General features: G+C 56.1%; 1 protein-coding gene across 1 annotated transcript; it reads left to right on the top strand.

Moving 5' to 3' along the window:
• Nucleotides 1-601: 601 nt before the first annotated feature.
• NHSL3 (NHS like 3) lies at nt 602-27520 on the top strand (the record flags this gene model as incomplete). Its single annotated transcript, XM_079696405.1, has 7 exons — nt 602-833; nt 23044-23217; nt 23303-23358; nt 23624-23747; nt 24324-24440; nt 24533-27067; nt 27498-27520. 7 exons carry the CDS (start codon nt 602-604, stop codon nt 27518-27520), a joined length of 3261 nt encoding a protein of 1086 aa, XP_079552531.1.
• Nucleotides 27521-27927: the final 407 nt, after the last annotated feature.

The raw sequence follows: 27927 nt of genomic DNA on the forward strand, positions 1-27927 counted from the left end.
AATACCCCCATCTCGTCCCGGACCAAACTCAGGGCACCAGGTTCTCTTGGGGGTCCAACCCCAACATCTCTCTCCCTCATTTCCCTGCGCACCCCAACCCCTGGCCCCGTACTTCTCTGTTCGAACCCAGCTCTGCTCAGTGCCCCGGCAGGGACGGAACCTCGGTACCGCCCCCTCCCGGACCCGCCCCGCCCCGCGACCCCGCCCTCTCGGCCCCAACCCGCAGGCGCGGCTTGGGGGCGCGGGACCACCCTCCCTCGGCACCGGACCTCTCCCTACCCGAGTCCCCGACCTCCCGGACCCGGGCCGGAGGGCCGGAGGAGGCGGGGAGGGGCCAAAGGCAGCACCGCCCCCGCCCCGCGGCCGCTCCCTCCCGGCTCCGTCCCTCCCGGCCGGCCTCCGCGCCCCGCCCGCCGCCCCGCGGCTCCTCCCGCGCCGCTCCCGCCGCCCGCCCCGCTCCTCGCTCGCTCGCTCTGCCTCCGCCGCCCAAACTTTTCTGCGGGCGCGTCTCCGCGCGGCGGCCGCCTGCCCGCCCGCCCCCGGCCCATGGGCGCCCCGCGGCAGGGGGCCTGACCCTCGCGCCGGGTCCCCCGGCCGAGCCATGGCGGCCCGCGCGCCCCCCGCCGCACCTGCGGCCGAAGAGCCGGGGGGCCCGGGCGGCCCCCCGCGCAGGAAGAAGTCTCGCTCCGGCGTGTCCGGCCTCCGCCGCGCCTTCAGCTGGCTGCGGGGCAAGCGGCGCAAGAAGGCGGCAGGGACCGAGGGCGCCGAACCGGCCGCCCCCCGGGCCAAGAAGGCGGACGACAAGGCCAGGAGGGCCAAGGGTAAAGGCCGAGGTAAGGCGGCCGGGCACCTGGGCAGGCGCCGGGCGGCGCCGAGGGTGCGGCCTGGGTGGCTCCTCTGGGGGTCCGCGGCGTGTCGGAGGTGGTGACTCCCTAGGCGCCGTTGCTTGGGGAGCGAAGAGCCCGGGGCTCAGTCCGAGTACCCCTAGTCTGGCCCGCCCCGCTCCCAGAATTTCCCAGACTTAGCCCTGCCCCGCTCGAGATGGAGAGGACCTCCCGAAGGGGGCAGGAATCCCCTGGCTTAAGCAGGAAGTGCTGGCCGCCCGGCTCTTGGGACGGTGAGGCGGTGCCCCCTTCCCCCAGTCTCACTCAGGTTCTGCCCTCTGCTGCTGAGTCAGGGGGTCAGAGTCTTGACTCTGGCCTGGGGCCAATGGGAGAGGCACGTGGCCTTGCATCTCTGGTGGGGGGGTCCCTCTGGGTCTGGAAAGCCAACTGCACTCAAAAGGTGTTTCAGCCGTCGAGGTGGATCTGGGTTCCCAGCCCCACAGAGGACCCAGCACGGAGCATAACATGCTTTAGGTTCTTAGCAGTGTTAGCTTTTCCTACCTGGCCCCCCTCACCACTCACCTGGGCCAAACCGCAAACATCCACCTCCTGGGGTGGTGAGCTCAGGATCTGAGCCAACTGCCCCACCCACCACTCCTTCCCCCCCGCCGTGGTAGAAACGGTCCTGTGTTGGAAGTGTGCTTGCAGATGGGGGAAACAGGCCCAGGTTAATGGAGAGGCTGTACCTGGGGCAGCGGTGGTTACCTGAAGTACTACAGCTAATTCCCTGCCTCTAGGCTCCCTCTGGCCTGATGGATGGGCAGCCTGAGGGGAGGGGTGGCTGATCTGGCCCATCCCTACTGGAATCACTTTTCTTTTGGCCGCTTGCTTTGTTCTTCCCTCATCTTCCTCTCTGTTTCTGTCTCCTGATTGAGGTGGAGGGCATGAGTCTCTGCAAGAGGGTGGGGCTCCCATGGGGCCAGCCGTCCTAGGAAGTCTACCTTTCCTGTGCTCCTGCTGCAGTGCTAGAGGTGAGGAAATGGCGGTGTGTGCAGGCCCATCCCATTCCGCCTGTGTTTACCCGCCCAGTGTCCTTTAACCACCTCCTCTGGAGGATAATTAGATGGAACACTTTAGGGGTCAGGAAGAGGGTGAAAGGCCTCTGTGTGATTGCATCCGGCCTGATCTTCATTTTGGATATGGGCCCTGCTCCCCTGCAGCCCAGCCACAAACAGGAGTTGGGTGCTGGGGCTGAGATGACTGGGCCAGGCCCCATGGGAAGGTTTGCATGAGGGGTGTTTCCAAGGGCTCTGCAGTCCCCACAATACACGAAGTCTGTCCCAGGGCTGCCCCACTGGGATTCAATCTGAAGTCATCCCTACCACACTCAAGGGGGCATGGGTCAGAATTGCAGCAGGATGGATTGTGGTCAGACTGTCAGGATTAGAGATAGAAGGCTAGTGGCGTACCCCAGGGCAGTGGACACTTTTCCTCTGGGAGATCAGCCTGGGGGCAGGGGCTGGAAAAGCTGACTCTGTAGGTCCCTGCTCTGACAGTCTGGGTTAAGGGTCATTGGGTCAGTGGCAGGCCTCCCCCTGCCTTGTGTTTGGTATTGGGTAGCACTGGGCTTTCTGGGCAGCAGGTCGACCTGATTTGGGACCACGTGCACGGGCAACACCTCCCTGCCCCTGGCTGTTGTTTCCTCAGGTCTGGGGGTGGCCGCAGGTATGTCTGGAGGAAGTCCTGCTTCGTTTTGCTCCAACCTCCTATTATTCCAATTGTTTCCTTGTCACCTGCCTGGCCAAGCTTCTTTTCTGTTTATTAAGAGAAATAAATCCAATCTCTCTAATCTCCACTGGCACCGCTGGTCAGGAAGGGGAAGCCCAAAGAAGGCTTAACTCTTTCTGGGGAAAATGTTTAGAATGAAGATTGGGGGAGATGGGGAGGAGGCACACACAGAAAATTCCTGGGAGGTCAGGGGCCTTTGCTAGGGAGGTTGTTATCTCCCTGTTCCCAGTTGCTGTACCAAAGACCCATAGATGCAGGTCTTGGCTTCTTTTTTTTTTTTTTTTTTTTTGCAGTACGCGGGCCTCTCACTGTTGTGGCCTCTCCCGTTGCGGAGCACAGGCCCCGGACGCGCAGGCTCAGCGGCCTTGGCTCACGGGCCTAGCCGCTCCGCGGCATGTGGGATCTTCCCGGACCGGGGCACGAACCCGTGTCCCCTGCATCGGCAGGCGGACTCTCAACCACTGCACCACCAGGGAAGCCCCAAAGGTCTTGGCTTCTTTCATCTGAGTCCCCTACTATAAAACGGAAAACTGAGCTTGGGATAGATTTTGAGCCTCTGTTTTCCAGAACCCCCGTGCTCCCCGCACTGCCCTGCATAGACTTAGAGAGGAAAGAGAGGAAGTCTGACATTTATTTATTATTCTGAATGTGCCAGAACCCACCCCGCCCCGCATCCATTACCTCTATTATCATTTACAACCATTTGCAGATGGAAAAACTGAGGCTCAGGGACAGTGAGCGATTGATTTGCCCACCTGGGATTTGAACTCAAATCATCTGACTCCAAAACTGGTCCTGCTTTCATGATTCTCCCAAGGATATAGACCAGGGGGTAAGGCTTAAAGATCTTCTCATCCAACCCATTGTACAGATGGGAAGAGGCCCAGAGAAAAGTGAGGGAACTTGATAGAGTAGGAAGAGTATCAGAGTCAGGCAAATTAATGAGAGTTCACATCCTGGCCCAGCGGTTAGCAAGCTCTGTGACACTGGGCTAGCAACTTCTCTGTGGCCTCACTGTTTCCATTACTGTCTCTTGAAGAGAGGGGACCTTCTCACTGGGGTAACCTTCCGGCTGGACATATCCTTGATGGGTCTGTGAGCTTTCCAAGATTCTTACAAAAGAGGATGTGAAAATTATTTGAAAGTGAAGTCACCATAGAAATGTGAGGGGTCGCTGTTATTGTGTTTGTGAGTTTATTCACCGGAGTTGTAAGGACCCAGTCTGGAAGGAATGGGCTTTGAAGCTGACAGGACAACTCCGTCCTGGGCCCTGGTCTGCCCCTCTCGGGCCATGTGACACCGGCAGGTTATTAACCCCTCCAAGCCTCAGTTCTGCTATCTGTAAAATAGAGATAACAAATCCTGGCTTGACAGGGGTGTTTCAAGGATCAAATTAGAAAACAGACATGCAAGTGCATTGTGAATTGTGGAGCATGGTCCAGATGTCAGCAGGTTGCTGCTGTTGTGATGCTGAGGACTTGAGCATTAGCTAAGTTTATCCTGATTCATGTTTGGAAAACAACTCATTGGTTACACCTCAGATACCCGTGATGATGATGATTATTGAGGGGGGATCCACAGAAGGTGGAGTCTTACCTTTGTCCAGCGGAGGACTCAGGCACAGAAAAAGTAACAGACAGACAAACAAACAAACAAGCAGGAATCCATATTTTTCAGAAATATCATGTGGACTCTAGACAAGTGTGCGGGGAGGAAGTGTTTCTGGGACGGATGCCAGAACTGGAGCCTGGCAGATAATCGGGGGAGGCTTCCTGGAGGAGGTGAGCAGAGTGTGGAAGGAGGGCAGGGTGCTGGCTAATTTGAAGGGGAACATGAAGGCTGCTATGTGCCAGACGCTGGCCAGGCATTTTCATGAATGTTTTCCCTTGTTGTCCTCAACACCCTGGGAGGTGGTCAGTTACAAACATTTATAGGTGAGAAAATAGGCCCAGAGGGTGAAAGTAAGTTGGTCAAGGTCATTCAGCTTCATTCATTTGAAAAAAACATATTCCTTACTATATAGTGTCAGGTATTGGTCAGTGTAATGCAAATATTTGGGACAAGACAGGCAAGGTTCTTACTTGCATGGACATGATGAACATAGCGTAGCACTGACAGAGCCACTCAGTCTGTCTCCAGAGGCCATACTCTCCAAACAAGATAATATGAGGTTGGATGTGTTTCTGACTCGAGGAGAGTAACTGCTGTAGAGGGCACCCTGTGAGTGCAGCTGACAGATAGCCTTTGGTGAACCGGCCCCCAGGACAGTGGAACACTAGAGCACAGAGTCCTGGGGAGTATAGTCATGGGGGAGGTGGACAACGAGTTCATCCCTCCTGCCCAAGGAAGCTGCTTCCACCCACTTCCTCCCCCAAGTCAGCCACAGGACTGGAGGTGGCCGTCCATGGGTTCTCCAGATCAAAGTTAGGATCAACTTTGGGGAAAGGCGTATACAGCCCTCCCGAAGGTTTCTCTCAGGCAGTGGGCAGTGGCTGGGGGGTGGGCGCTGGGGATGGCTCCGATACTGATAGAATTTAGGAGCTACCCTGCCAGGCTCAGCAGATTTAACCCCACGCACGTTGGCCACTCACTCAGGGAGAGCTGTGCTGGGCATGGGGTTATGGAGAGAATCCTGCGTTTGAGTTCTGCTTTGCCAAGTCCTGCCTCATTCTTGGCAAGACACTGTCTGTCTTAATAAAGATGGGGTTTAATGACCTCTGACCATTAGTGGCCCTTTCTCATTCTAGAATTCTGTGAGTTTGAGAATGGTCTGGAGGAGCAAGCTGGAAGGGGGAACTGGGAGTGGGAGCTATGTTCAGGGAAGGAGAGCCTACCTTTGGCCAGTCAGATGGACACGACATCGGGACCCAGTGGTCTGGATGTCATAGGAAGGTGGGTGAGGAGGCAGGGTGAATAATGCCAACTCTCCCTGCTGAGGAAGGGGGCTGTGTAGCTCTAAAGCAAAGTGAGGACCCAAAGGCACTTTGGTTAGTGGTCACTTTGCCTCTCTGAGGTCCAGGTGGTATCTGTTTGCCTTTCAAGAAACACTCCATGTATTTCCACATTCTGTGCCATTGCATGTGCTGTTCCCCACCTAGTATGTGTTTCCCTTCCCTTTTCTATCCAGTACTTCTATTCAGCCTCAAGGCCTAGTCCAGTGTCATTATCTCTGTGATACTCCTGGGGAAATTATTGCCCCCAGACTCTAGAGCAGGGTGCTCAAGAGATTTGGAGTTGAACAACATATGGTTTTCTTTCTTTTTTTAATATTTATTTATTCGTTTATTTATTTGGCTGTGTCGGGTCTTAGCTGCGGCATGCAGTATCTTTTGTTGCAATGTGCGGGCTTCTGTAGTTGGCGCACGGGCTCTAGAGCACACGGGCTCAGTAGTTGCGGTGCGCGGGCTTAGTTGCCCTGCGGCCTGTGGGATTTTAGTTCCACGACCAGGGATTGAATCCTTGTCCCTTGCATTGGAAGGGGGACTCTTTTTTTTTTTTTTTTGGCTGCACTGGGTCTTCGTTGCTGCGCTCAGGCTTTCTCTAGTTGCGGCGAGCAGGGGCTACTCTGTTGTGGCGTGCGGGCTTCTCATTGCAATGGCTTATCTTGTCACAGAGCACGGTCTCTAGGCGTGCGGGCTTCAGTAGTTGTGGCTTGTGGGCTCTAGAGCGCAGGCTCAGTAGTTGTGGCGCACAGGCTTAGTTGCTCCGCGGCATGTGGGATCTTCCCGGACCAGGGCTCGAACCCATGTCTCCTGCATTGGCAGGCAGATTCTTAACCACTGCACCACCAGGGAAGCCCGGAAGGTGGATTCTTAACCACTGGACCACCAGGGAAGTCCCAGGATATGCTTTTCTGGTCACCTTCTTCTTGGGGAGGGGCACCTCAGTGTCCTTAGCCTGGGGCCTTGACTGATGTGATATGGGCAGGGCTACCTCTGCTGTGGGATACATCAGTGGGGGAGTGGTTTCCATAAAGGAGTCTGGGTCCACCTTCTCCAAGCCCCTCTGAAGTGATGAGCATTGTCTGCCTTGGGTCCAGATGGGAGAGGGAGTCTCACTAATTTATTTCACAAATACTTATTAAGTATTTAATATTAGGTAATAAGTACCTACTATGTGCCAGACTCTGTCCTGAGGATGAATGAAAGACAAGGTCCCAGTCCTCGTGAACCTCACAGTTTGAGGCGGGTAGTAGACATTGAACAAGTAATTAAGGGTCAAGAAGTGTGACTAAGGAGGGAACAGAGTGATCCCAGGGGGAGATCAAAGATGGCTTCCCCAAGAGGTGACACGAGCTAAAATGGAAGAATGAGGGGAAGCTGGAGTTGAGGGATTTGCAGAGCTGGAACCAGGCAAGGCTCCTGCTGAGGGTTGGGACCAGCTGGCTGTCAGGTTCTGTGGGCACAGGCATCACCATACCTCACTGTTCTGAACATCCTGAGGGCAGGCCCTGGGCTGACTGTCTTTTCCCTCTGCCCTGCCCAGCACGGGGCCTGGCACTAAGTGGCTTTGGGTGATAGGTGGGTAATCTGATATGGGCCCCCAGAGCATGGGTATCTCCAGATCCTGGGCGCTCAGAGCTGATAGCCTGAGATGTCACAGGGAGCCCTCATGGTACCATACAGATGGGCAACTGAGGCCCAGAGGAGGAAGTGACTTGCTCAAGGTCATACAGCCAACCAGTGTTGGAGGCGGAACAGGAGCCCACACCTGCCAGGCTGACCTCAGCTTCCCCACTCCTTTGTTCTGACTTCAAATGGAAAATCCCATCCCAGAAAGGGGCCTCGACCAGGGGTGGGATGAGAGGAGCAGGAAGCCGAGGCCAAGAAGGCCTCATCCATCCCCTCCCTTACCTCTGACACCTTCAGGGGCCGGGTCCAGCTGCCTTTCCCCCTCCCTCCTCACGGAGGCCCTGGATCCCCACCGGTGGCACAGGGCCCAGATTCTCCTGGAAATCCCCTTCAGGCTGGGGGGCCCTCCCCCCATCACTCTCCCTTTCCTGCCCCTGAAGCAGGGCTGCCAGCGAGGTCTGCTGCTCTGGGGTGGCTATACCCCGTGGCCAGAAAAATCTCTAATCTGTTGTCTGCAGAGGGCAGGGGGAGTGCCTCCCCTCCCCGCCCCGCCCCTCGGAAATTCCCCTCTCCCCAAACCCTGAAAGCTGTCTCAGCTGCTCCTGGCCTGTCACATGCTGAAGAAAACTAATGAGAGGAGGCATTGTATATTGTTTAGGCCGCAGTGAATGTGGCGGGGTGGGGAGAGCAGGTATACACACCTCTGCCTCCCATCTGGAGAACCCATGGACGGCCACCTCCAGTCCTGTGGCTGACTTGGGGGAGGAAGTGGGTGGAAGCAGCTTCCTTGGGCAGGAGGGATGAACTCGTTGTCCACCTCCCCCATGACTATACTCCCCAGGACTCTGTGCTCTAGTGTTCCGCTGTCCTGGGGGCCGGTTCACCAAAGGCTGTCAGCTGCACTCACAGGGTGCTCTGTGCTGGCATGGAGGGGAGATGGAGACAGCTCAGCCTGCCAAGGGTTTAAACCCTGAATCTTTTGGCGAAGTGCATGCTTCCCAGGAGGCTGCTGGTGGGGTCTGTTCCAAGTAGGACCTCCTGCCTGCTTTAGGATACCCCCTCCTCCAAGCCCCTAGCCAGCCGAGGCCTTTAATGCTATCCTCCAGGAGGGTCATGAGACACTCAAGCCCTGCCTTGTGGTTCCAGGAGTTCTGGTCCATACGCCTACCATACCACCTACTTCTTCCCACCAGTCCTACCCCAGGCTCTCCCAGGCTCTCCCATGCACTTGACTCGTTGGTAGTACTCTTCCTCCTGAATCTGGGAGCAAGCATAGCCTTTGTGGTGAAAGAAGGTAAGACTGGGAGAGTGCCTTGGACTCTCCTGCCTGTGCCTCTTCACCTCCATTAGCGCTCAAGGTGCCATCATCACCACCTCTGCCAGTTTCTGTTCAACACGTAGGGATACCTACTGTGTGCCAGACACTGTGCTGAGCCTGGGGCTACTAGGAGGAGTGAGAGGATCAGTGTCCTTGAGGAACTTGTTTTCTGGTTGGAAAGGGAGATACCAAAGCAAACTGTTGCCTTGAGACAAGTGCTGGGTTGGTGTTACACAGGGTGCCGGGGAGCCCTGAGGTGTGATCAGTATTGGATCAGCGGACAGCATTAATGCCTGTGGGAGCCCCAAGAACTGGGCTGGGGGAGGAGGGGGGTCAAGGAAGACATGGAGGAGGACACTGTCTAGCAGGGCCTTGAGGACAGGCAGAGGTGGAAGAGGAAGGAGCATGTGTGAGGCCTGTAGGTGTGCACTGGGGAGCAGCAAGCAGTTGTGTGTGGCTGGAGCTCTGAGAATGAGAGGGGTGTGGTCAGAGATGAGGCTGAACTGGTGAGCGGGGGCAGCTCCTGCAAGGTCTCCTGTGAAGGCCAAGGTACCTGCTACACTCCAGACATCCTTCTAAGCTCTTTGCATGCCTGTCCTCACTGAATGTATGCCAAGGGATTTGGACTTTACCCTTGAGTGTTCTCTCTGCCCCCCCCATATCACCTTTCCCCTTTATGGGCCTCAGTTTCTCCACCTGTAAATTAAGGGAATTGGGCCAGCAGATCTCTGAGGTCTCATCCAGCTCTGCCACTAGGACCCTCTTCTCTATGCAAGGCAGGGAGCCTGCTGCACACAGCGTGGCATACAGTGTATGCTCAACAAGTATTTTCTGGGTGGATGAATAAAATACCAGCCCCTCAGGGACTGCACTGTTGTCAACCTCAGTCTCAGCAAGAGATGGGCCTCAGGGAGGGTGTGGTTCAGCTTTAACTCTCCCATTTTGCAGGGAGGGAACAGGGTGTCTTGGAGCCACTGGGCATAAGAGGCAGCATGGTGTAGTGGAGGGGCTTGCCCCAGTGGCAGAAAGGATGAACCTTAAGGGGATTAGAACTGAGGGCCGTGGACTTCCAGCCCCGTGCTCTTTCTCTGTCTATACCATGCTGCCCCTGGTTGGAGAGATGGCAGAGTGATCGTAAAGGAGAGTCCTTGCCCAGTATGTGGGGTCCTGGGCAGGTCCCTGGACATAGGGCACTTGTGAGAACTAAAGATGTGGGGGCCTTGGGCAACCTGGAAGTCTTTCAGAAGAGGTGAACCTCGGCCTGGGCTTTGAAAAACAAAGACTTATTTAACGGGAGATGAGAGAGAGTTAGGGTTAGATGCACACAGACATGTGCTTCCATGAATGTTTACCTATATGCTCCATTACTTACACATACCCCGACCCCCAAAGGTAGATAGATACGGGTATATCAGCAGACAATTGCACAGTCATATTGATACAGAAAAGCACATGCAATTACAGTCTTACATACAAACATTTTCACTTACATGCACTTACATGCACTCAAGCAGACTATTACACACTCAAATACACAAAAAGCAGTGATATTCAGCCAGCTTGAGGGAGTCACAGTTATATAGGCAAATACACAAAAGCACACATCCAAACCTATGTAAACAGACTCAGTTATATGGATACAGGCATGCAGTCACATACAGGTGATGACACAGAGAGGAACCCACATGTTCAGGGTCACAGATGCACAACTACACAGCCACATTCAAGAACGCAAATACAAATGCCCAATTACATGCCCTCCTTCAAGGTCATGGAGAGGCACAGATAAAGTGGTGGGGTAGGTAGCCTGGAGCAGTGGGTATTGGACTCAGTCTGGGTTTGAGTACTGGCTCTGTAGCTTAATGCTGTTTGACTTTGGGCTAATCAGTTGACTTCATGGAACCTCAATTTTCCCATCTGTAAAATGGAGATGATAAAAGTACCTACCTTACAGAATTGTTTTGTGCATGAAATGAAGTAATGCATGAAAGCAGTTATCACAGTGCCAGGCACATAGGAAGCGCTGTATAAAAGGGTTCTATTGTTATTTTGAACACCATTATTACAGAAATACAGTCAGATAGATGTATTTGTACAAACAAGCAGAGACAGGAGATACACAGACACGTGACACTCACGGGTTGGTGGTTGGTGGGCCCTAGCAGCAGCAAGGCTCCAGACCCAGCCTGTCTGGAGCCTGGGCCCCTAGTTCTCTTGGTTCAACTTCAGTCCTCAGAGGCAGCCCCTGGCCTGGGAGAGCGAGCGATCCGTCGGCCCCACCTGGACAGGCCCGGCCTTTCCCAGAGCACTGGGCGGGGCGGCTCAGCAGGTCTCCCAGGTCCTCAGAGGGGTGGAGCCTACGGGAATGTGCGCCAGGCCCCGCCCCCTGCCGGCCCCTCCCTCACCCCGGCCATTGGCCGCAGAGCCCGGGGGCGTGGCCGAGCTGGGGCTGGGGGCGCCTGCGGTGGCCGCCCGCGCTTCTCTCTGCCTCCCTCCTGTGGCTGCGGGCCCGGCTGCCGGGCTGGTAGGGCTGCGCTAGGGTTCCCGCGCCGGCTCCCGCGCCCACCATGGGCAACTCACACCACAAGAGGAAGGCCCCAAGCGGCCCCCGGGCCCGCAGCTTCTGGCGGTTCGGGCGGGCGGCGAAGCGGCCGGCAGGTAGGGGCTGGGGGTGGGGGCGGGGCAGGCGGGGAGGAGGGTCTTCCTGCCGCAGCCGCAGCCGCCGCCGCCGCTGCTGCCCCCTCCTGGGGCTTGTTGGGTGTGAGTTTGGGGGGCCGGGAATCCCCCGCACAGACCCCACCCCTCACATGCAGACAGAGACACATGTACGCACGAATACCCGCGGGCGGGCACATGTACATGTTCACAATTTACAGTCACATACACAACACCCACTCAGATGTACGGACATGCAGACACAAAATCACATACACATTCACACCCACACGATCGCTGTGGGAGGCACAGATCCTGAGATACAGGTACATATACCTATGTATACGGTTTACCCAGCCACACGAACACCACCACAGTCGCAGATTCAGACACATTCATGTAGGTACAGTTGCCCAACGTCTTAGGCACACATATGTACACACAGGTTCAAAACTGCACAACCAGCCAGACCCTAAAGCACTTATACATACACACACACACACACACGCACGCACATTTGTTCCCCAGGCTTTAGCCCGCACAGGCTGAAAGTTTGCAGGCGGGAGGGGAGACAAAGGTGGAGGGGAGAAGCAGGAAACCAGGGGCTGGAGACTCGAGCCGCCTCCATCTGGCTTGATCGGGAGTCGGACTGGTTCTCTGGGCTCCCTCCCCACCCCCATCCGCACCGCCGCTGCCTCTCTGTCCCCCTTCTCCCCCCACCCGCGGTCCCCATGGTCGCTGCCGCATCTCCCCCTTTCAGTGCAGCCACCGAGCTGGAACGCAGCCCTTCCCGGCGTGCTGCGGGATCTGTCCGCGGGTCACATTCCATCCTCCAAGTCGGGGGGAGGGGGCAGAATTGGGAAGGCCTCCAACCCCAAGGCTGGGAGCCAGGATTCCTGGTTCCCCCAAGTGGGTGTGGCGGTTCAGGGTATCCCTGGGTCCCAAGAGGTGTTGGAGGAGGGGCTGTCTAGAGTGCCTACTTCCTCCGCCTGGTGAGTCCAGACATGGGGTAGGGGGCAGGGTGGTGATCCACCCCCCACCCCGCAAGATAAGGGGTCTCCAACAGAGTCGGGTATCTGCTGGTTTTGGGGAATGAGAAAATCCCGGAGAAGGTGGCTTGTGGGGCCTCCCTCCTGTGGTGGGAGAATCCACCCATGACTTCCCAGGATGGCCTACATTCCTAGAGGTTCTGAATTGAGCCTGATGATCTCATCCCTCCATGCAGGGGGCAATAGAAAGGGCCTAGGCTGGGATTTAGGGTGTCTGGGTTCTCAGTGTGGCTCTGTTATGGGCTCTGTGACCTTGAGCAGATTGCTTTCACTTCTCTGGACCTCCCTGGCTCCTAGAGGGAGGCCTGTCTGTGAAATTAGGGCAGCTTAGCTTAGGTGACTTCTTGGGACCCTTACAGTTCTGGCTGGCTATTTTGTCGTGAAAGAGACTGAGAGAGAAGGTGGGCTTGTCCAAGGTCATTGCCGGCAGTGGTTTGAAGAAAAATCATGATTATTAGGAAAAGGATTAATTAAATTCTGGTAGGCTCTCTGAGGTTCCTCAGAAGCTGGGTTGATGAGAGACTCCTGGACCTTCCAGTAGTCTCCCTGTCCCAGTAATCCTGAAATCTAGGCTGTGCCCACCTGTCTCTCCTCTTGGAATCGGCACCAAGGGGGTGGGGCTGGGGCTGGGGAATCTTCATCTGCCCTCGAATGGCCACTCTAATCTGATGGTTTCCTGAGAACCAACTGTGGATCCAGACTTGTGACCATTTGTGGTGGGGGAGAGAGAGATTAAGAGGGCTGTGTTTACAATCTTCTGCCCGCCAGCCCTTACGGAAGAGGCCTGGGGCTTCTAGCATCTCTTGTGCTCTTCCAGTTCCTGCTGCAACTCAAGGGTGAACCAGGCTTTAAAGGTGTTCCTAAAAACCCAGAAAGCAATGTCAAGGCAACATAGAAGAAAGCGTGGGGGAATATTCTAGGCTATATGTTAAAAGGCTTTTGGGTTGCGGTCAGTTTTAGAAAACTGGGGAGCTGGTATTAAAGAAGTAACTGTAGGGTTGCAATTAGTCCTGAATTGTTGATTAGACAAGAGAACCTGGCCAGGGATGCATTTCAGCTCTGGGGTATGGTCGTGAGCAAAGGCATGGGGTTGAGACTGAGTGTGGAGGCTGGAAAGCAAAGTAAGTTGAGGTTTCTTCCTTGTGCCTGGGAGGAGAAAAAGTGAACGTAAACTTCAATCTCTTTGTTTTTACTTGTGCTGAGGATTCTAAGGCTTCCCTGGCTTCAGCCTCTGCTGACACAGGTCCAGGTATGGGACTGGGGCTTGAGTACTTACTCCTTTGATTAGTCTGTGAAAGGATGGGGGAAAGAACGCAAGGCAAGCAGAGAGGGCTGGAGTCTACAGGCCAAAGGGAGCCAGTGAAGGTGTTTGAGCAAGTGAGGAGCCTATGAAAGTGGTATGTTAGGAAGATGGCAGGTGCAGGCAGGACAGGTTGGGGGGTGGCGTGGTGAGAGTGGAAGCTCATAGAACAGTCTGGAGGCTGTTGCAGTAATCCAGGGGAGAGGCTGATGAAGTGAGGGCTGGGGACAGGTTGAGGGCTGTGGGAGTGGAGAGGAGTGGCAGCTGCAGAGACACTGCGGAGGAGGTGGCAGAAGTGATAGGAAGGACCTGGGATTAATCAGATGTTGAGAGTATGGGCCAGAGAGTGCTGTGAAGGCTCTATGCGTGAGGCTGCTTGGCTGGGGGTGGCAGCAGAGTTAAATGCTATGCTAAACCCTTTACCTTGATTAATTCATTTGTCCTCCAACGGTCTTACAAGCTGTAAACTATTCTTCCCATTTTACAGATGAGAAAGCTGGAGCTCAGAGAAGTTAAGTCACTTGTCCAAGGCTACTCAGCAAGGAGGTTGCTGAACAGGGATTCAGACCCAAGCCTGTCAGATTCCAAAGCCTGTGCTCTTAATTATTTTAGGTGTAGATGGATATCCTCTTATGAGGGGCCTGCATGTCCTCCCGGTGGAGAAAGCCTGAGGCCCTGGGGGATTTGGACTCCGTGTGGTGCACAGGTGGAGGAAGCACTGTGGAGGAAGGGCAGGGGTTGAAGACTAAGCATTGAAGCCGCCAAGAGCTCAGAGAGGGAGCTGGTGGGCAGTGGAAGGGGAAACCGAGTTTCAAGGAAGGGTTGGTCCCATGTTACAAATGCCCTTGGACCACAGAGAAGGGTGAGGGTGAATAGGGAGAGGCCTTCTCACTGCTGCAGAGACATTGTAACCTGCTGGGATTGTTTGGCCTTGGTTCTCAGGAATCCAACTCAACCCTCCCAGCCCCAGGCCATCTGGGCACTTGGTCCTGGGAGGTATGGAGGATTGGTGGAGGATGTGAATTGGGAGCTCAAGGAGCACCCCCAGCACTCTGTCCTCTTCCTGTTCCCATGCATTATACTGTCAGGCTTACACACATGGCCCTCCTCCTGATAGGGTTTATTGTTCCCACTTTGCAGATGAGATTGAGGGAAGGGACTAAGTCATTGGTGGAGTCAGACTCCGCCCTGCCTCTGGACCTAGAGCACCAGTGGCCGCAGCTGGGAGAAGACCTGCTCCTGTTACCTCCCTTGCCCCCTTTCTTCCTGTTTCCTCTCCTTTACGGGGGTGGGGAGACTTGTGACCAGCTGTATGTCTAGACTTGCTTGTGGGAGCCCTGGGCTTCCAGATAAGGGGCTGGCCCAGCCCTCTCTGGTCTGAGGGATCTGAGATAAGCTGAACCCCCTTGCTGCCCCAGGTCCTGACCCAAAGTGAGGGACCGCTCCCCTCCTTCTAGCGGCAGAGTCATACATGCCAAGGGCTCCTTAGAGATCATCTCCCCAACCGTCCCACCTCATAGATGAAGAAACTGAGGCCCAGAAGAAGGCAGTGCCTGATTCAGGATCATGCTTCAACTGAGGGGCAGTGAGAGCTCAGGCCTAGGACCTCTGACTCCCAGGGCAGTGGGATATCTGGTGTGGGCTCCGAATTCCCTTTCTTCCCAAACATGGGGCGGTTAGGGTTGCCAGATAGGGCTAGGTCACTGAGGAGCTGATAGGAAGCTGATGTTAAGCGTCCCTTATCGGACCTTATCTTAATAATGGTTCTCAACTCCACTTGAGATTTGAAGAGAGCTCCAGAAGTGGATGGGAGAGGAGGCCTCTAGGGTCATGGGAAGAACAGCAGCCAGTATGAGCTGGGCTCACATCCTGATTCTGCCATTATTAGCTGTGTGACCTTGGGCAAGTCACTAACCCTAGGGGAGTGCCTCTGTATGGTGAGGGGGATTTAGTGAGACCATGTGTGTCTCAGTCAATTGGCACTCAGTAAATGCTGGCTTATCATCGTTGAAAGTGAAAAGGCCCCCACGCCCGGATAGGCAGAGGCTCCCTCTGTTGACAACACTGTGTTTACACTTGGTTGCGTGGCTTTAACTTTCCCAGGCACTCTGTGCGGTGGGTATTAGTCCCACTTTACAGATGACACTGCAGCCCTGAGAGGTTGATTCATTTGTCCAAAGCCTGGAATCCAGACCTTCCGACTCCCAGCCTTTTTCTCTCCTGGCTTCATGGTGGCTGCCTCTCCGGCATCTATGAAATGAGGATAATCATGCCTTGAAGGAACAAAGGAAAGGGCTTTAGAAAGTCAGGATCGCACCCTGGCCGAAAGAGATTATTATGTTACTGTCGGCAGCAGATACTGACCCGGAAACTCATTACGACATTTACTAATATTATGGTAGCTAATTCCTCCCTGTGTTACTGCCCGTTCCCCCAGGCGCCTGTAGGATGGGATCCTCCCCTTCCTGTCCCAGGCGCTCCCTACTCCCCAGTATTTACCTTAGAACCGGCCTGTCAGCTCTGCCCTGGCTAGGCTGGGGCTTTGCACCGAGAAGAGGAAGGAGGGAGATTCCCCTCGTGCAGAAGTGGGGTGCAGAGCTCCCCCACTTTGGGCAGTGACTGAGGCTATGGCCCCCTCCCTCCCACGCCGACCCCTTAACTTCCTGAGAATTAGGGTCACTAAGGCGTTTGCAGTGAGACCCAGGTTCTGGGCTCGGCCACTTCCTGGTTGGGTGACCTTGAGCAAGTCACTGTCCCTCCAGCCTTGTGCTCATTTGTAAGAAGGGAACTCACACCTCCCTTTCAGGTTTCTCATTCGCTTTCTTCGAGACAGTAGCAGAGGAAAGTGTTTTGAGAACTGTAAAGCCCCTGCGCCTGAGAGTTATATTCACTTTTGTCTTGCCTCTCAGAGAATAAAATCTACTTATGCTCTGGATTCTGCTCCTATGGGAAGGCCCGGGTCCCCTCTGGGCCTTGGTTTGCCCACCGGTACAAGAGTGAGGGGCTGAGACTTACGGGCCTCCAAACACCCTGAATCCTGGCTCCAGAGCAAGGCCACCTGGGCAGCTGTGCCCTCCCCCTTCATTCCTCTCCCCTGAGTCAGGCCGGCCTGGCTATGGGGCGCGCCGCAGCCCCCGCCCCTTGCTCTGGAATGGGGCAGGTTGAGGCCTCACCCCGTGGAGGATGTTGCCAAGACAGTGCGTACGCATGCGCACAGGTGCACGTGCCCTTGGGGGGCGGGGGCAGGGGCTCCCTTTCCTATTCCTCGCTGTTTCCAGGCTCAGGGGGGCCCCAGAGCAGTGTAGGTACATGCATCTGCCCTTGTGTACACGCAGCCACCCAGCAGGGCCCTGCGTGAATCTGCACAGTGGCGCTCGGGTGTGGGGGAGGGCGTGGACTAGGGAGGCGTGGGTGTGCTTTGTGGACATGGTGGTGAGAGCGCCAGCCAGTGGGGGATGGCCCCAGTGAGGCTTTTTGGAGGTGCGGTCTGCACACTTCTGAGGGTGGTCTGTATCTCAGCTCCCTCCGGAACTTGCAGGTGTGCTTCCTGGTGTGCTCTGCGTGGCCTGGAGCAAGGTATCTTCTCAGATCCAGGAAGCCTCCTCCCCTGGGCAGGTAGGGGAGGCAGAGGCTGCGTGGTGAGCCTCAGTCCCAGGCTGCACCTCTGGACTGTGCTGGGGCTGAAGGTCCTGGAACACGGACTCCCAAGTGTGGCCTTAGGCAAAGTCCTTCCGCTCTCTGGGCCTCAGTTTCCTTGTAAGGTGCATGCTCTCCATCCGAGACTCGGGTTGCTGAGCCTCTCCCCAAACAAGCTACAGGTGTGTAGACCTGCGCCTGGGGTGGCTCAGAGGGACCTCAGGCTCTGGCCAAGGCGCGGATGGGGGGCGGGGGGACGGGGGGACGGGTGTTGCTGGGGGAACCAGACGCTATCAAGTGTGAGAGCCTTGGATCCTGCTGGGGAATTTGCAGCTGTGACCCTGACTGCAAGCTATGGGCCTGGGACCTTGATGAGCTGATATTTCCCCATCCCTGACTTAGCAGAGCTCAGCCTTTAGTTTCCCTGGTTGGGAGAAGCTGAGCATGCCTTTGTCCTGCATGGTTGAAGGCTCCAGTTTTGGAACCAGCCAGAGCTTGGGAAGTCACCTGGCTCTGTGAGCCTCACAGGTTAGTTACCAGGAGAGTATCTCTGAGTACCTGCTTCGAAGGACTGTTGTCAGATCTGTGAGGGTAGAGACTGCCTTCCACCAGCGCCTGGCATGGTGCCTGGCATGAATTAATCACCCTACAAGTGTCGGTCTACTGCTCTTTTCTGTTTGAGTGGGACTAATAAGAGGGATGGATGGGTCTGGCCTAAGAGGGAGGGAAGAGGGGAGGATGTGGTCAAGAAACCTCAAATTTGGGGGGATGGTAGGGTCATCCAAACCTTCTTCAGAGGGAGATCAGGTTTGTAGCTAGCACAGTGGGCAGAACGTGGCTTTTGGATTCAAGTGGTCTTGAGTGTGAATGCTGTCCCGCCATTTACCAGCTTTATAATGCTTGCCCTCTCTGGTGTCCATTTCCTCATCTGTAAAACGGAGATAAAAGTGCCTACTTCTTGGGAATTCCCAGGCGATCCAGTGGTTAGGACTCGGTACTGTCGCTGCGGGGGCCTGGGTTCAACCCCTGGTTGGGGAACTAAGATTCCGCAAGCCGCACAGCACAGCCAAGAAAAAAAATGTGCCTACTTCTTAAGAGTGTTGTCTAGATTTCAATGATCTGAGGATATATACTATCTAGCCCCACAGAATTTTGTTCTCTAGAGAGCGAAGGCTCAGCTATCTGCATGAGTGGTCCCTGAGAAGTGGCACAGCAAATGGGGAAGGACCAGTAGGAGGATCTTGCAGCATGGGAGCCATTGTGAATTCTTAGATCCCTAGGGACTCAGAGAGAGAGAGAGAGAGGTGCTGTGAGAGAGGGGTGTCCTCAGGTGAGTCTGGGGGACAGCACTTTATAGTTCACAGACCTTCTCTTCCACAGTCTCAGCTACTCTTTTTTTTTTTTTCTTTTCTGGCTGCAGCGCGTGGCATGGCATGCAGGCTCTTAGTTCCCCGACAAGGGATAGAACCCATGCCCCCTGCAGTGGAAGCACGGAGTCTTAACCACGGGACCACCAGGGAAGTCCCTCAACTACTCTTTTTGGAGTTGCCAGGGGGAATCTCTTTTTTTTTTTTTTTAATTAATTAATTAATTAATTAATTAATTAATTTGGTTGTGCCGGGTCTTAGTTGTGGCAGGCGGGCTCCTTAGTTGTGGCTCACTGGCTCCTTAGTTGCGGCATGCGAACTCTTAGTTGCGGCATGCATGTGGGATCTAGTTCCCTGACCAGGGATCGAACCCAGGGCCCCTGCATTGGGAGCACGGAGTCTTAACCACTGTGCCACCAGGGAAGTCCCCAGGGAATCTCTTTTAACACCGTCAATACTCAGCTGGACCTTTAGTACTGACCTCTTGGGGTTCTTTGAATAAAATCCTGACTCTGCCAAGGCCTCTGGGGCCCTACCTGACCTGGCTCCTGCCTTTTCTCATCTCCTGCCATTCTCTCCCTTGCTCATCATATTCCAGCCACACTGGCCTCTTCTCTGTTCTGAGAAAACCACCCCACCACTCCTGCCTCAAGACCTTTATGCTTGCTGTTGTCTCTTCCTTTCTTTTTCTTTTTCTTTTTTTTTTTTAATATTTATTTACTTATTTGGCTGCGCCAGGTCTTAGTTGCAGCACGCAGGATCTTCGTTGCTGCATACGGGATCTTCATTGCGGCATGCAGAATCTTTAGTTGCGGCATGCGAACTCTTAGTTGTGGCATGTGAGATCTAGTTCCCTTACCAGGGATCAAACCCGGGCCCCCTGCATTGGGAGTGTGGAGTCTTAGCCACTGGACCACCAGGGAAGTCCCTGCTGTTGCCTTTTTCTAGAAGGTTCTATGCCCAGCACTTGCCCTGGTTGGCTCCTTCTTTAGGTCTCAGTTCCAATAGCCTTTCCTTGATGCCCCCTAAAGTCACCCACTTCCTGTCACATCTCCTCAGCCCTCACTATCTAAAATTATTTTGCTAGTTTACCTTATTCGTGTATTCATCGAATATTTATTTATAAAATTTTATTTATTTATTGGCTGTGTCAGGTCTTCGTTGCTGCGCGTGGGCTTCGTCGCGGTGCATGGGCTTATTGCGGTGGCTTCTTTTGTTGCGGAGCAGGGGCTCAGTAGCTGTGGCTCGCGGGCTCTAGAGCGCAGGCTCAGTAGCTGTGGCGCATGGGCTTAGCTGCTCCGCGGCATGTGGGATCTTCCCGGACCAGGGCTTGAACCCGTGTCCCCTGCATTGGCAGGCAGATTCTTAACCACTGTGCCACCAGGGAGGCCCCTCATCGAATATTTATTGAACTCATAGTATGTGCCAGACACTAGGGATATACTGGTGAGCAAGATAAAAGTTTTCCAATAGCTGTAGCCCCTAGTACTAGTTTAATAAATATTTGCTGATTAAATGAATGGATACAACAATCTTTTAAAGAGGAGTTCTTAGCCTTGTTTCCATGTGAGGTCATGACTTGTATGTGATGGAGCTGGATTTGAACCTGGACCTGACTTCCCTCCAAGTACCTTCCCTCCTGCCCCCCACTCTTACTGCCCTCACCTGTGGCTAATTCTGTTCTCCCTGCCTGGTGATCCAAGAGAGTCACTGAGTCACAGAGTGAGACCAGCAAGAAGAATCCTGGGCTGTGGAGGAGCAAGAGGTCTGTGTTGAAGGCCTGCCTCTGTTGTGTGACCTTGGCGAGTTCACAGTGCTTTTCTGGCTGTTGATGTTACATTACTGAAGTGGGAAGATAATCCTTTGGAAAGTCTGGGGCTGGACATACACGTGAGGGGTTGTTAGCACCAGCCACTGTGATTCTGCTCTGGGCATCTCCCCGGCTTCCCAGCACCGTGTCCTGGGCTGGCTCCTGCTCCTCCAGGGACTTCTGCCAGTGTCCTTGCCATCCGCCCAGGCAGTGCTGGGCTTCTGCCGGGCTGCTCCATGCTGAGAGCCCCTTCCCCAGGGAATCACCCTCACCAGCTAGGAGGACTTGGGGGTGGGCACCATGCCAAGTCTAGTCTAGTGGCTCTTCCACCCACCATCTGGCAGCCGGCACCCTTGCCTTAGCACTGGCTCATGACTGTTTAGAAAAGGACTTGGGGACAGGGGTAGTGGGCTGCCCCTGGAATTGAGTATCTTTGGCCCTCCTAGTCATCCTTTGCACAAGAGCCGAGCACCCAGAGACTCCGGGCCTCAGTTTCCCTGTCAGAGTCTGGGAAGGTGCCTGCTCCTGCCCTGCACTCGAGGGGCGGGGTCGGTAGATGGGCGGGATCAGTGGTGAAGGTGGGAGGAGGACCTGGAGAGTAGCCCCTCCCCCTCCTCTGCCTGGAGCCGGCGCTCTGCCCAGCGGGCGGGCGGACTCATCCCCTCAGCGCTGGGTTATGGTGAAGGCATCGCGCGGCGTTCTGGAGAGGTCACCGTAGGGGACGGTCCGAGTGGCGTCGGCAGTCATGGTGGTGTTCCTGGGACGCCACCTCCCGGCGCTCCTCGGGCTCTTCAAGAAGAAGGGTGAGTGGGTGTGGCTGGGGGGGAGATAAGGGATCCCCGACACCCCCATTTGCCAGACCCTTACGTAGAATGGGGGATCAAGGCCGGGGAAGGCAATGGGGTGGGGGATGAGGGCTGGTAATGAGGCCAGACTCCCCTGTCCGCCGCGGTGCCTTTGTCCAGCGCTTTCCTACTGCCTTTGTTTGATTTATTTCTACTTGTGTTTCAGAGGATGGCTCTAGGTGTCTCTGACCTTGAAGCCTGCAGTCCTCGGGCAAGATTGCCTTCCTCCAGGGGTACTCACGCTTTACTGGGTACATCCCAATACCTCAGTTCCAAGAGGTAGTGCACCCCCTCCCGGGTCAACTCAGTGTGTGTGTGGGAGGATGGGATGCGGGGAGCAGAGTAGAAAGGAAAGTAGTACCCCTGGAAGTTGGGGAGCAGACCAGGGGAATCGTGTTTAGAGGCCTGGGGGTGAAGTTTTGAGGGGAGGGGCCTATGCCCTCCTCTTCCTAGGAACTGAGCTTTCAGGCCTGGATTAAGATGTGGGGGCCAGAGGGCCCCCAGTTTGAGTGTGATTCAGGAGTCCCCTCGGGAAACCTGGAGTTTAGTCTTGGCTCTGACTCCGATTTGCTGGGTGACCTTAGGCAAGACCTTTCCTCTTTGAGCCTCTTTGTGGACTTGTAAAATCAGGAGGCTGGGGAGAGGAGGATCACTGAGAGACCTCCTAGCTCTGACCTTGTGGGATTCCTGAGGATTCCCCGGGCAGGAGCTTGGCTGTTGAAGAATGCGCTGAGGAAGGCAGAAGGGGCAGTTCAGGTGTCTGAACTGAAGACCCTGATCTTGGGGCGTGGCCCTTTAAAGGGCTTGTTTTGTTCCTGTCCCTCCACAAGGTGCTGCCAAGGTCACGTGACCCTGCCAGAGCTTTTGCTTATGTTGTGGGTTCCGTGTAAAGGGGGGCTGGGGCTGCAAAGTGCTGACACAGCCCCTATTCCCAGGATTAGATGCCCAGCTCCTCCATGGGCGGGGCCTGTAACAATGTCCTTTGTAATGGACCCCTGGCTCCTCCGCACCAGGGCCCTGGGCCTCCAGGAGAGGGGGATACCTGGGACTGTTCCCCAAGAGAGGCTGGAGCTGCCTCAGGGGGAGTGGAGTGGCTGGGGTCCCTCTTCTCCTCTCCCCAGCCTATCCTTCCACTAAGGGACAGCTGCATGGGTGATTAGGGGACCCAAGTGGCCATATCCTTGGCTTAGCCCACACCCCAGGACTTCCTGGGAATCTGGTTATGACCTTTGCTGGTGCCCACCCCTTCCTAGTGTCCCATGTGTCTTTTTCTTGGACCTGGGCCAATGGGGTGTACAAAGAGGTGGTTTGTTTTCCTGTAAAGTGGAGCTCAGGATCTGGAGACAAGAGAAATGTATTTGCTATGGGCTATGTGTACACTGGAGTGTCTTGCATGGGGCCCTGAGTGACAGTTGTGTGTATATTTGGGTACTGTTTGTGTATATACAGAATGGGGACTGTGGGTGTCATGTGTATATGTGGCAGCTGGGTGTGCTCTTGGTGTGGGTACACAGATGTGGTTTTACTTGGATGCTATGTGTTTGTATACATACTGAATGAAGCCTGTGGGTGTTGTGTGCATATATGGTGGGCATGTGTGCCCTGGGTATGGTGCCCTATATGGGGCCCTTTGTGTGGTGTGGGTGCTCAGATATATGTACACTTGGATTATAGCTTGTGTATGTACTTGGGGGCTGTGTATATTGAGTGTATACCCCAGGACTGTGGGTTGTGAGTACAGACTGGGGGAAGTAGGCACTGCATGTATGTGCAGGTGCCCTGTGCACTCTGGGGACTGTGGGCGCCCTTGTTGCAGTGCCTGTGCCTTCCCAGGGCCCAGATACCTTTGGGCCTCACTTTCCTTCCTCCTCCATTCCCAGCAGGCTCTGCCAAGGCTGAGAGTGACAAACGACTAAGTGTGGGGCCAGGCCAGGGGCTAGGGTCTGCAGTGGATGAGCACCAGGACAATGTCTTCTTCCCCAGTGGGCGACCGCCTCACCTGGAAGAGCTGCACACTCAGGCCCAGGAGGGGCTCCGTTCCCTCCAGCACCAAGGTAACCTCCTCCTCCTCTCTCCAGCGCTACTTTCAGCTCCCAAAGTCAGGGGCCTAGCTCAACATACCTTTCTGATGCCTTTCAGAAAAACAGAAACTGAACAAGGGTGCCTGGGATCATGGAGACACACAGAGCATCCAGGTGAGCCCTGCCCCCAGCTCAGTCTTGATGTATTCCTCTCTCCCTGCTTGACCTCTGACAAGTATGTCTTTGAACCCTTCTGGATCTGTTTCCTTTCTGTATCATGAAAGGCTAGACGAGATGCCCCCGATGCCTGCTCAGTGCTAGGTGATGCTGGGGCAGGTCGGTGGGGGGTGAATCTGAGTCAGAAGTTACAAAGGGGAGCCTGAGGAGGCAAAGGTAAGCCCCACTCACGCCTCTGGGCTGATCCTTCTTCCCCCAATAGTCCTCCCGGACCGGGCCGGATGATGATAGCATCTCCTTCTGCAGCCAGACCACGTCCTACACAGCTGAGAGCTCCACGGCAGAGGATGCTCTCTCCGTCCGCTCTGAGATGATCCAGCGCAAAGGTATCCACTCACCAGCCAGGACTGTTGGGCAGGAGAGGGGGTGGTGGGCACCCAGCACCTGCAGCTTTCCTTTTTCCTCCTAATCTAGTGTTTCCCAAGACTGTGATTCAGTGGATTCAGGAAACATAGTACCCTGGGTCCTCTTGGAGGTTCATAATGAGCATTAACCGAAAAGCAGGACAGTGAAGAGTTGAGAAACCTGGTTTTGAGCCTAGTGTTGCTATTTACAGCTGTGTGATCTTGGGCCAACACTTTACCTCTCTGTGCTTCTGTTTGATGTTCTAGAAAAATGAGGATAAGAATACATACCTTATTGGAATGAATGCCAAGTGTTTAGCATGCTAACACATTTAATAAGTGCTCTCTAAATGGAAATCATCATTATTGACCTAGTAAAGGCTTCCAGAAGGCTTGCAGAAAAGTGTCTAGCTTTGTTTAACCCAGCTTTGCCCATGCCTACTTGACTGTGGAAACCTTTTCTCACAGAGTTCTTATTAATGTTCTGTAAAAGTTGTGCTCTGCAGAATGTGCCCCGAGACCTGCTCTAACAGTTTCTCTCCCTGGACTCGCCCGCAGGCTCCACCTTCCGACCGCATGACTCATTTCCCAAATCATCTGGAAAGTCAGGGCGCCGGCGACGAGAGCGGCGGAGCACGGTGCTGGGACTGCCACAGCACGTGCAGAAGGAACTCGGTGAGCGCCTGATGAGGAGGCTGTGGGCGGGCAGCCCTGGCCGCCCCGGCCGCCCCCTCTGCTGACTCCCACGCCCTCCTTGTCCATTCCAGGCCTGCGGAATGAACGTGAGGCACCTGGTACTCCTCGGCCTCCCGGTCCACGGGACGCTGTACGCATCCCCACGGTGGACGGCCATCTGGCGGGCCCGGCCTCAGGGCCAGGGGCCAGGGTGTCCCTGCAGGCGCTGGAAGCGGAGGCCGAAGCCGGTGCCCAGGCAGAGGCCATGCTGCAGCGCCACATCGACCGCATCTACCGGGATGACACGCTCGTTGGCCGGTTCACGGGGGCCCGGCCCTTGCCACTGACCCGGCCCATGTCCCTAGCAGTGCCCGGACTGACCGGAGGGGCAGGGCCTCCAGAACCCCTGAGCCCGGCCATGTCCATCTCGCCCCAGGCCACCTACTTGTCGAAGCTGATCCCGCACGCCGTGCTGCCGCCCACAGTGGACGTGGTGGCCTTGGGCCGCTGCAGCCTGCGCACGCTGAGCCGCTGCAGCCTGCTCTCAGCCAGCCCGGCCTCCATCCGCTCGCTGGGCCACTTCTCCTCGGTCTCCAGCCCGCGGCCCCGCAGCCGCCACCCTTCCTCCTCCAGTGACACCTGGAGCCACTCTCAGTCCTCTGAGACCATTGTATCTGACGGCTCCACCCTCTCCTCTAAGGGTGGCTCAGAGGGCCGGCCAGAGGGCTCTGTGGCCAACAGTAACGTGGCGCCCCCTCCCCTGGGGGGCAGCGGGAGGGGCTCTCCCAGCGGGGGCAGCACTGCCGAGGCCTCGGACACTGTCAGCATTCAGAGCGGTGGCCAGTTGTCCGGCCGGAGTGTGTCCCTACGGAAGCTGAAGCGGCCCCCGCCACCTCCCCGCCGGACCCACTCGCTCCATCAGCGCAGCTCAGCAGCACATGATGGGCCCCTGGGGCTGCCTCCCAAGCCCGAGCGGAAGCAGCAGCAACAGCTGCCCCGGCCGCCCACCACTGGCGGCGGGTCAGAAGGGATGGGGGCAGCACCCTGTCCATCCAGCTCAGCAGGGAGCTGGGTGCCTGGCTTGTCTCCAGGTGGCTCCCGGCGTCCCCCACGCTCCCCAGAACGGACACTCTCGCCCTCCAGTGGATACTCGAGCCAAAGTGGTACCCCTACCCTCCCTCCCAAGGGTCTAACAGGGGCCCCTGCTTCCCCAGGCAAGGCCCAACCCCCTAAACCAGAGCGTGTCACTTCCCTTCGATCTCCCGGGGCCTCGGTCTCCTCCTCCCTCACGTCTCTGTGTTCCTCCTCCTCTGATCCGGCGCCCTCAGACCGCTCTGGTCCGCACGTGTCGACCGCCCTGGGTGACAGGTTTGTCATACCTCCTCACCCCAAGGTGCCTGCCCCCTTATCCCCCCCTCCCTCTAAGCCCAAGGGCCCAAACCAAGCTGCCCCTGCTCCAGCTGCCCCTGCTGTGGTCCCTGGGCCCATCTCTACCGCTGCTGCCAGCCCTGAGTCCCCACCTACTCCCCAGACATCCCTAACCCCACCTCAGGCATCTCCCGGTGCCTCCAAAGACCAGTCACCCCCACCATCCCCACCCCCATCTTATCACCCCCCACCGCCACCCACTAAGAAGCCAGAGGTGGTTGAGGAGGCCCTGTCTGCCCCGGAGACTGCTGAGGAGGCCCTCCAAGATCCCACCTGGCCCCCACCTCCGCCTCCTGCACCGGAGGAGCAGGACCTGTCCATGGCTGACTTCCCTCCACCCGAGGAGGCCTTCTTTTCTGTGGCCGGCCCTGAGCCTGCAGACCCTTCACGGCCCCCAGAGCCCTCCTTAGCTACTGTCTCTTTCCAGAGCCAGCCCTGTGGTACCCCAGATCTTCCTCCAGCTCTGCCAGCCCCATCTGCTGCTGGTTCTGTCCCAGGGCTTCAGGCCAAGGTCCCTCGGAGGGAACTGGGGGGCTGCAGCAAGGGTGGTGGCCTTCCCAGGGAGGATGCTGGTGCACCCCTGGTCACACCCTCACTCCTGCAGATGGTTCGGCTGCGCTCTGTAGGCACTCCCACAGTGGCTCCGACTCCAGCGTCAGGGCCGTTGGCCCCCCAGAAGCCACTGCGAAGGGCCCTGTCAGGGCGGGCCAGCCCAGCGCCTGCCTCTTCAGGGCTCCACGCTGCTGTTCAGCTCAAGGCCTCCAATCTGGCTGCCAGTGTGGGCCCTGTGAGTGCCCAGCCCAATGGACCACCTGAGGCAGAGCCGCGGTCCCCTGCCTCTACGGCCAGCTTCATCTTCTCCAAGGGCACCAAGAAGCTGCAGCTGGAGCGGCCCGTGTCCCCTGAGACCCAGGCTGACCTCCAGCGGAACCTGATAGCTGAACTTCGGAGCGTCTCAGAGCAACGGCCACCCCAGGCCCCAAAGAAGCCACCTAAGGCGCCCCCGCCTGTGGCCCGCAAGCCTTCTGGGGGAGTCGCCCCCCCCACCTCCCCCAGCTTTCCTCGGGCTGAGCCCCTTCCTGCTCCTCCCACCAACGGGCTCCCCCATGCCGAGGACAGGACTAAGGAGGAGCTGGCAGAGAATGGAGGTGTCCTGCAGCGGGTGGGTCCAGAGGAGAAGCTGGGCCTGCCTGGCACAGGTACGGTGGGCAGGGAGGGGTGGGGTGTGGGTCCCATCACTGGTCATGGGAGACAGGTATCAGAAGTCCTGCCATTAGGGATTTGCTCTTGGATTCTGGTCTCGGGGTGCCTGGGAAGGGTGACCTGTCACCTCTGATGAGCTGCACTGAAGGAACATGGATTTTGGGGCTTCGGAGTCAGACCTACTGAAATTTGAAGTTTGAATTCCAACTTTGCCATTTTATCTACCCATCCTAGCCTCGGGTTCCTCACTGTAAAGTGTGAGGCAGCGATACATTATAGTGGCAGAGGGCACGTTTGTAAAATGTCCAGCCCAGAGCTGCTGTCGTGATCAGTAAAGTGAGGGGGTGAGGATGTGCCCTGGGCTCTTAGTGGTCAGAACCAAGCTAGGGGGTCCCTTGCTGAGTGTCCCTTCTTTTCTCTCCACAGACCCACAGAAAGAGCTGGTCTGACCACCAGGCACCTTGCTGGCACTGCTGACCCATCCCAGGAATACAATCTCAGGGACCTGAGCGGCTCCAAGGATGAGAGGATACGGCAGACACTTAACCTAATAGGGAGGACGCCTGCAGCCTTAACCTCCACGGCCTTCAGTATTTACGCAAGCCTGGTGTGGCTCCTGTCCTCCAAGTCATCCGGCTCTCATGCCTTTTCCTGAATGGATTCACCTCTGGCAGCTGCCGCCTCAGTCTTGGCCTTAGCCTCATCTTGAAGGAGGTAGCTGGTGAGAGTGGGTGTCTGTGCCCCCTGCTGGCCTCAAGGCCACAGAATTGGGAACAGAACACCTCACTTGAGGGTTTTTTTTTTCCTTTTTTTAAAAATGTCCAAATCATGCACATGCTGTAGTCCAGAATCAAAG

Source organism: Hyperoodon ampullatus (genome assembly GCF_949752795.1).
Source record: "Hyperoodon ampullatus genome assembly, chromosome: 2".
In the NCBI taxonomy this organism is placed as follows: Eukaryota; Metazoa; Chordata; class Mammalia; order Artiodactyla; family Ziphiidae; genus Hyperoodon; species Hyperoodon ampullatus.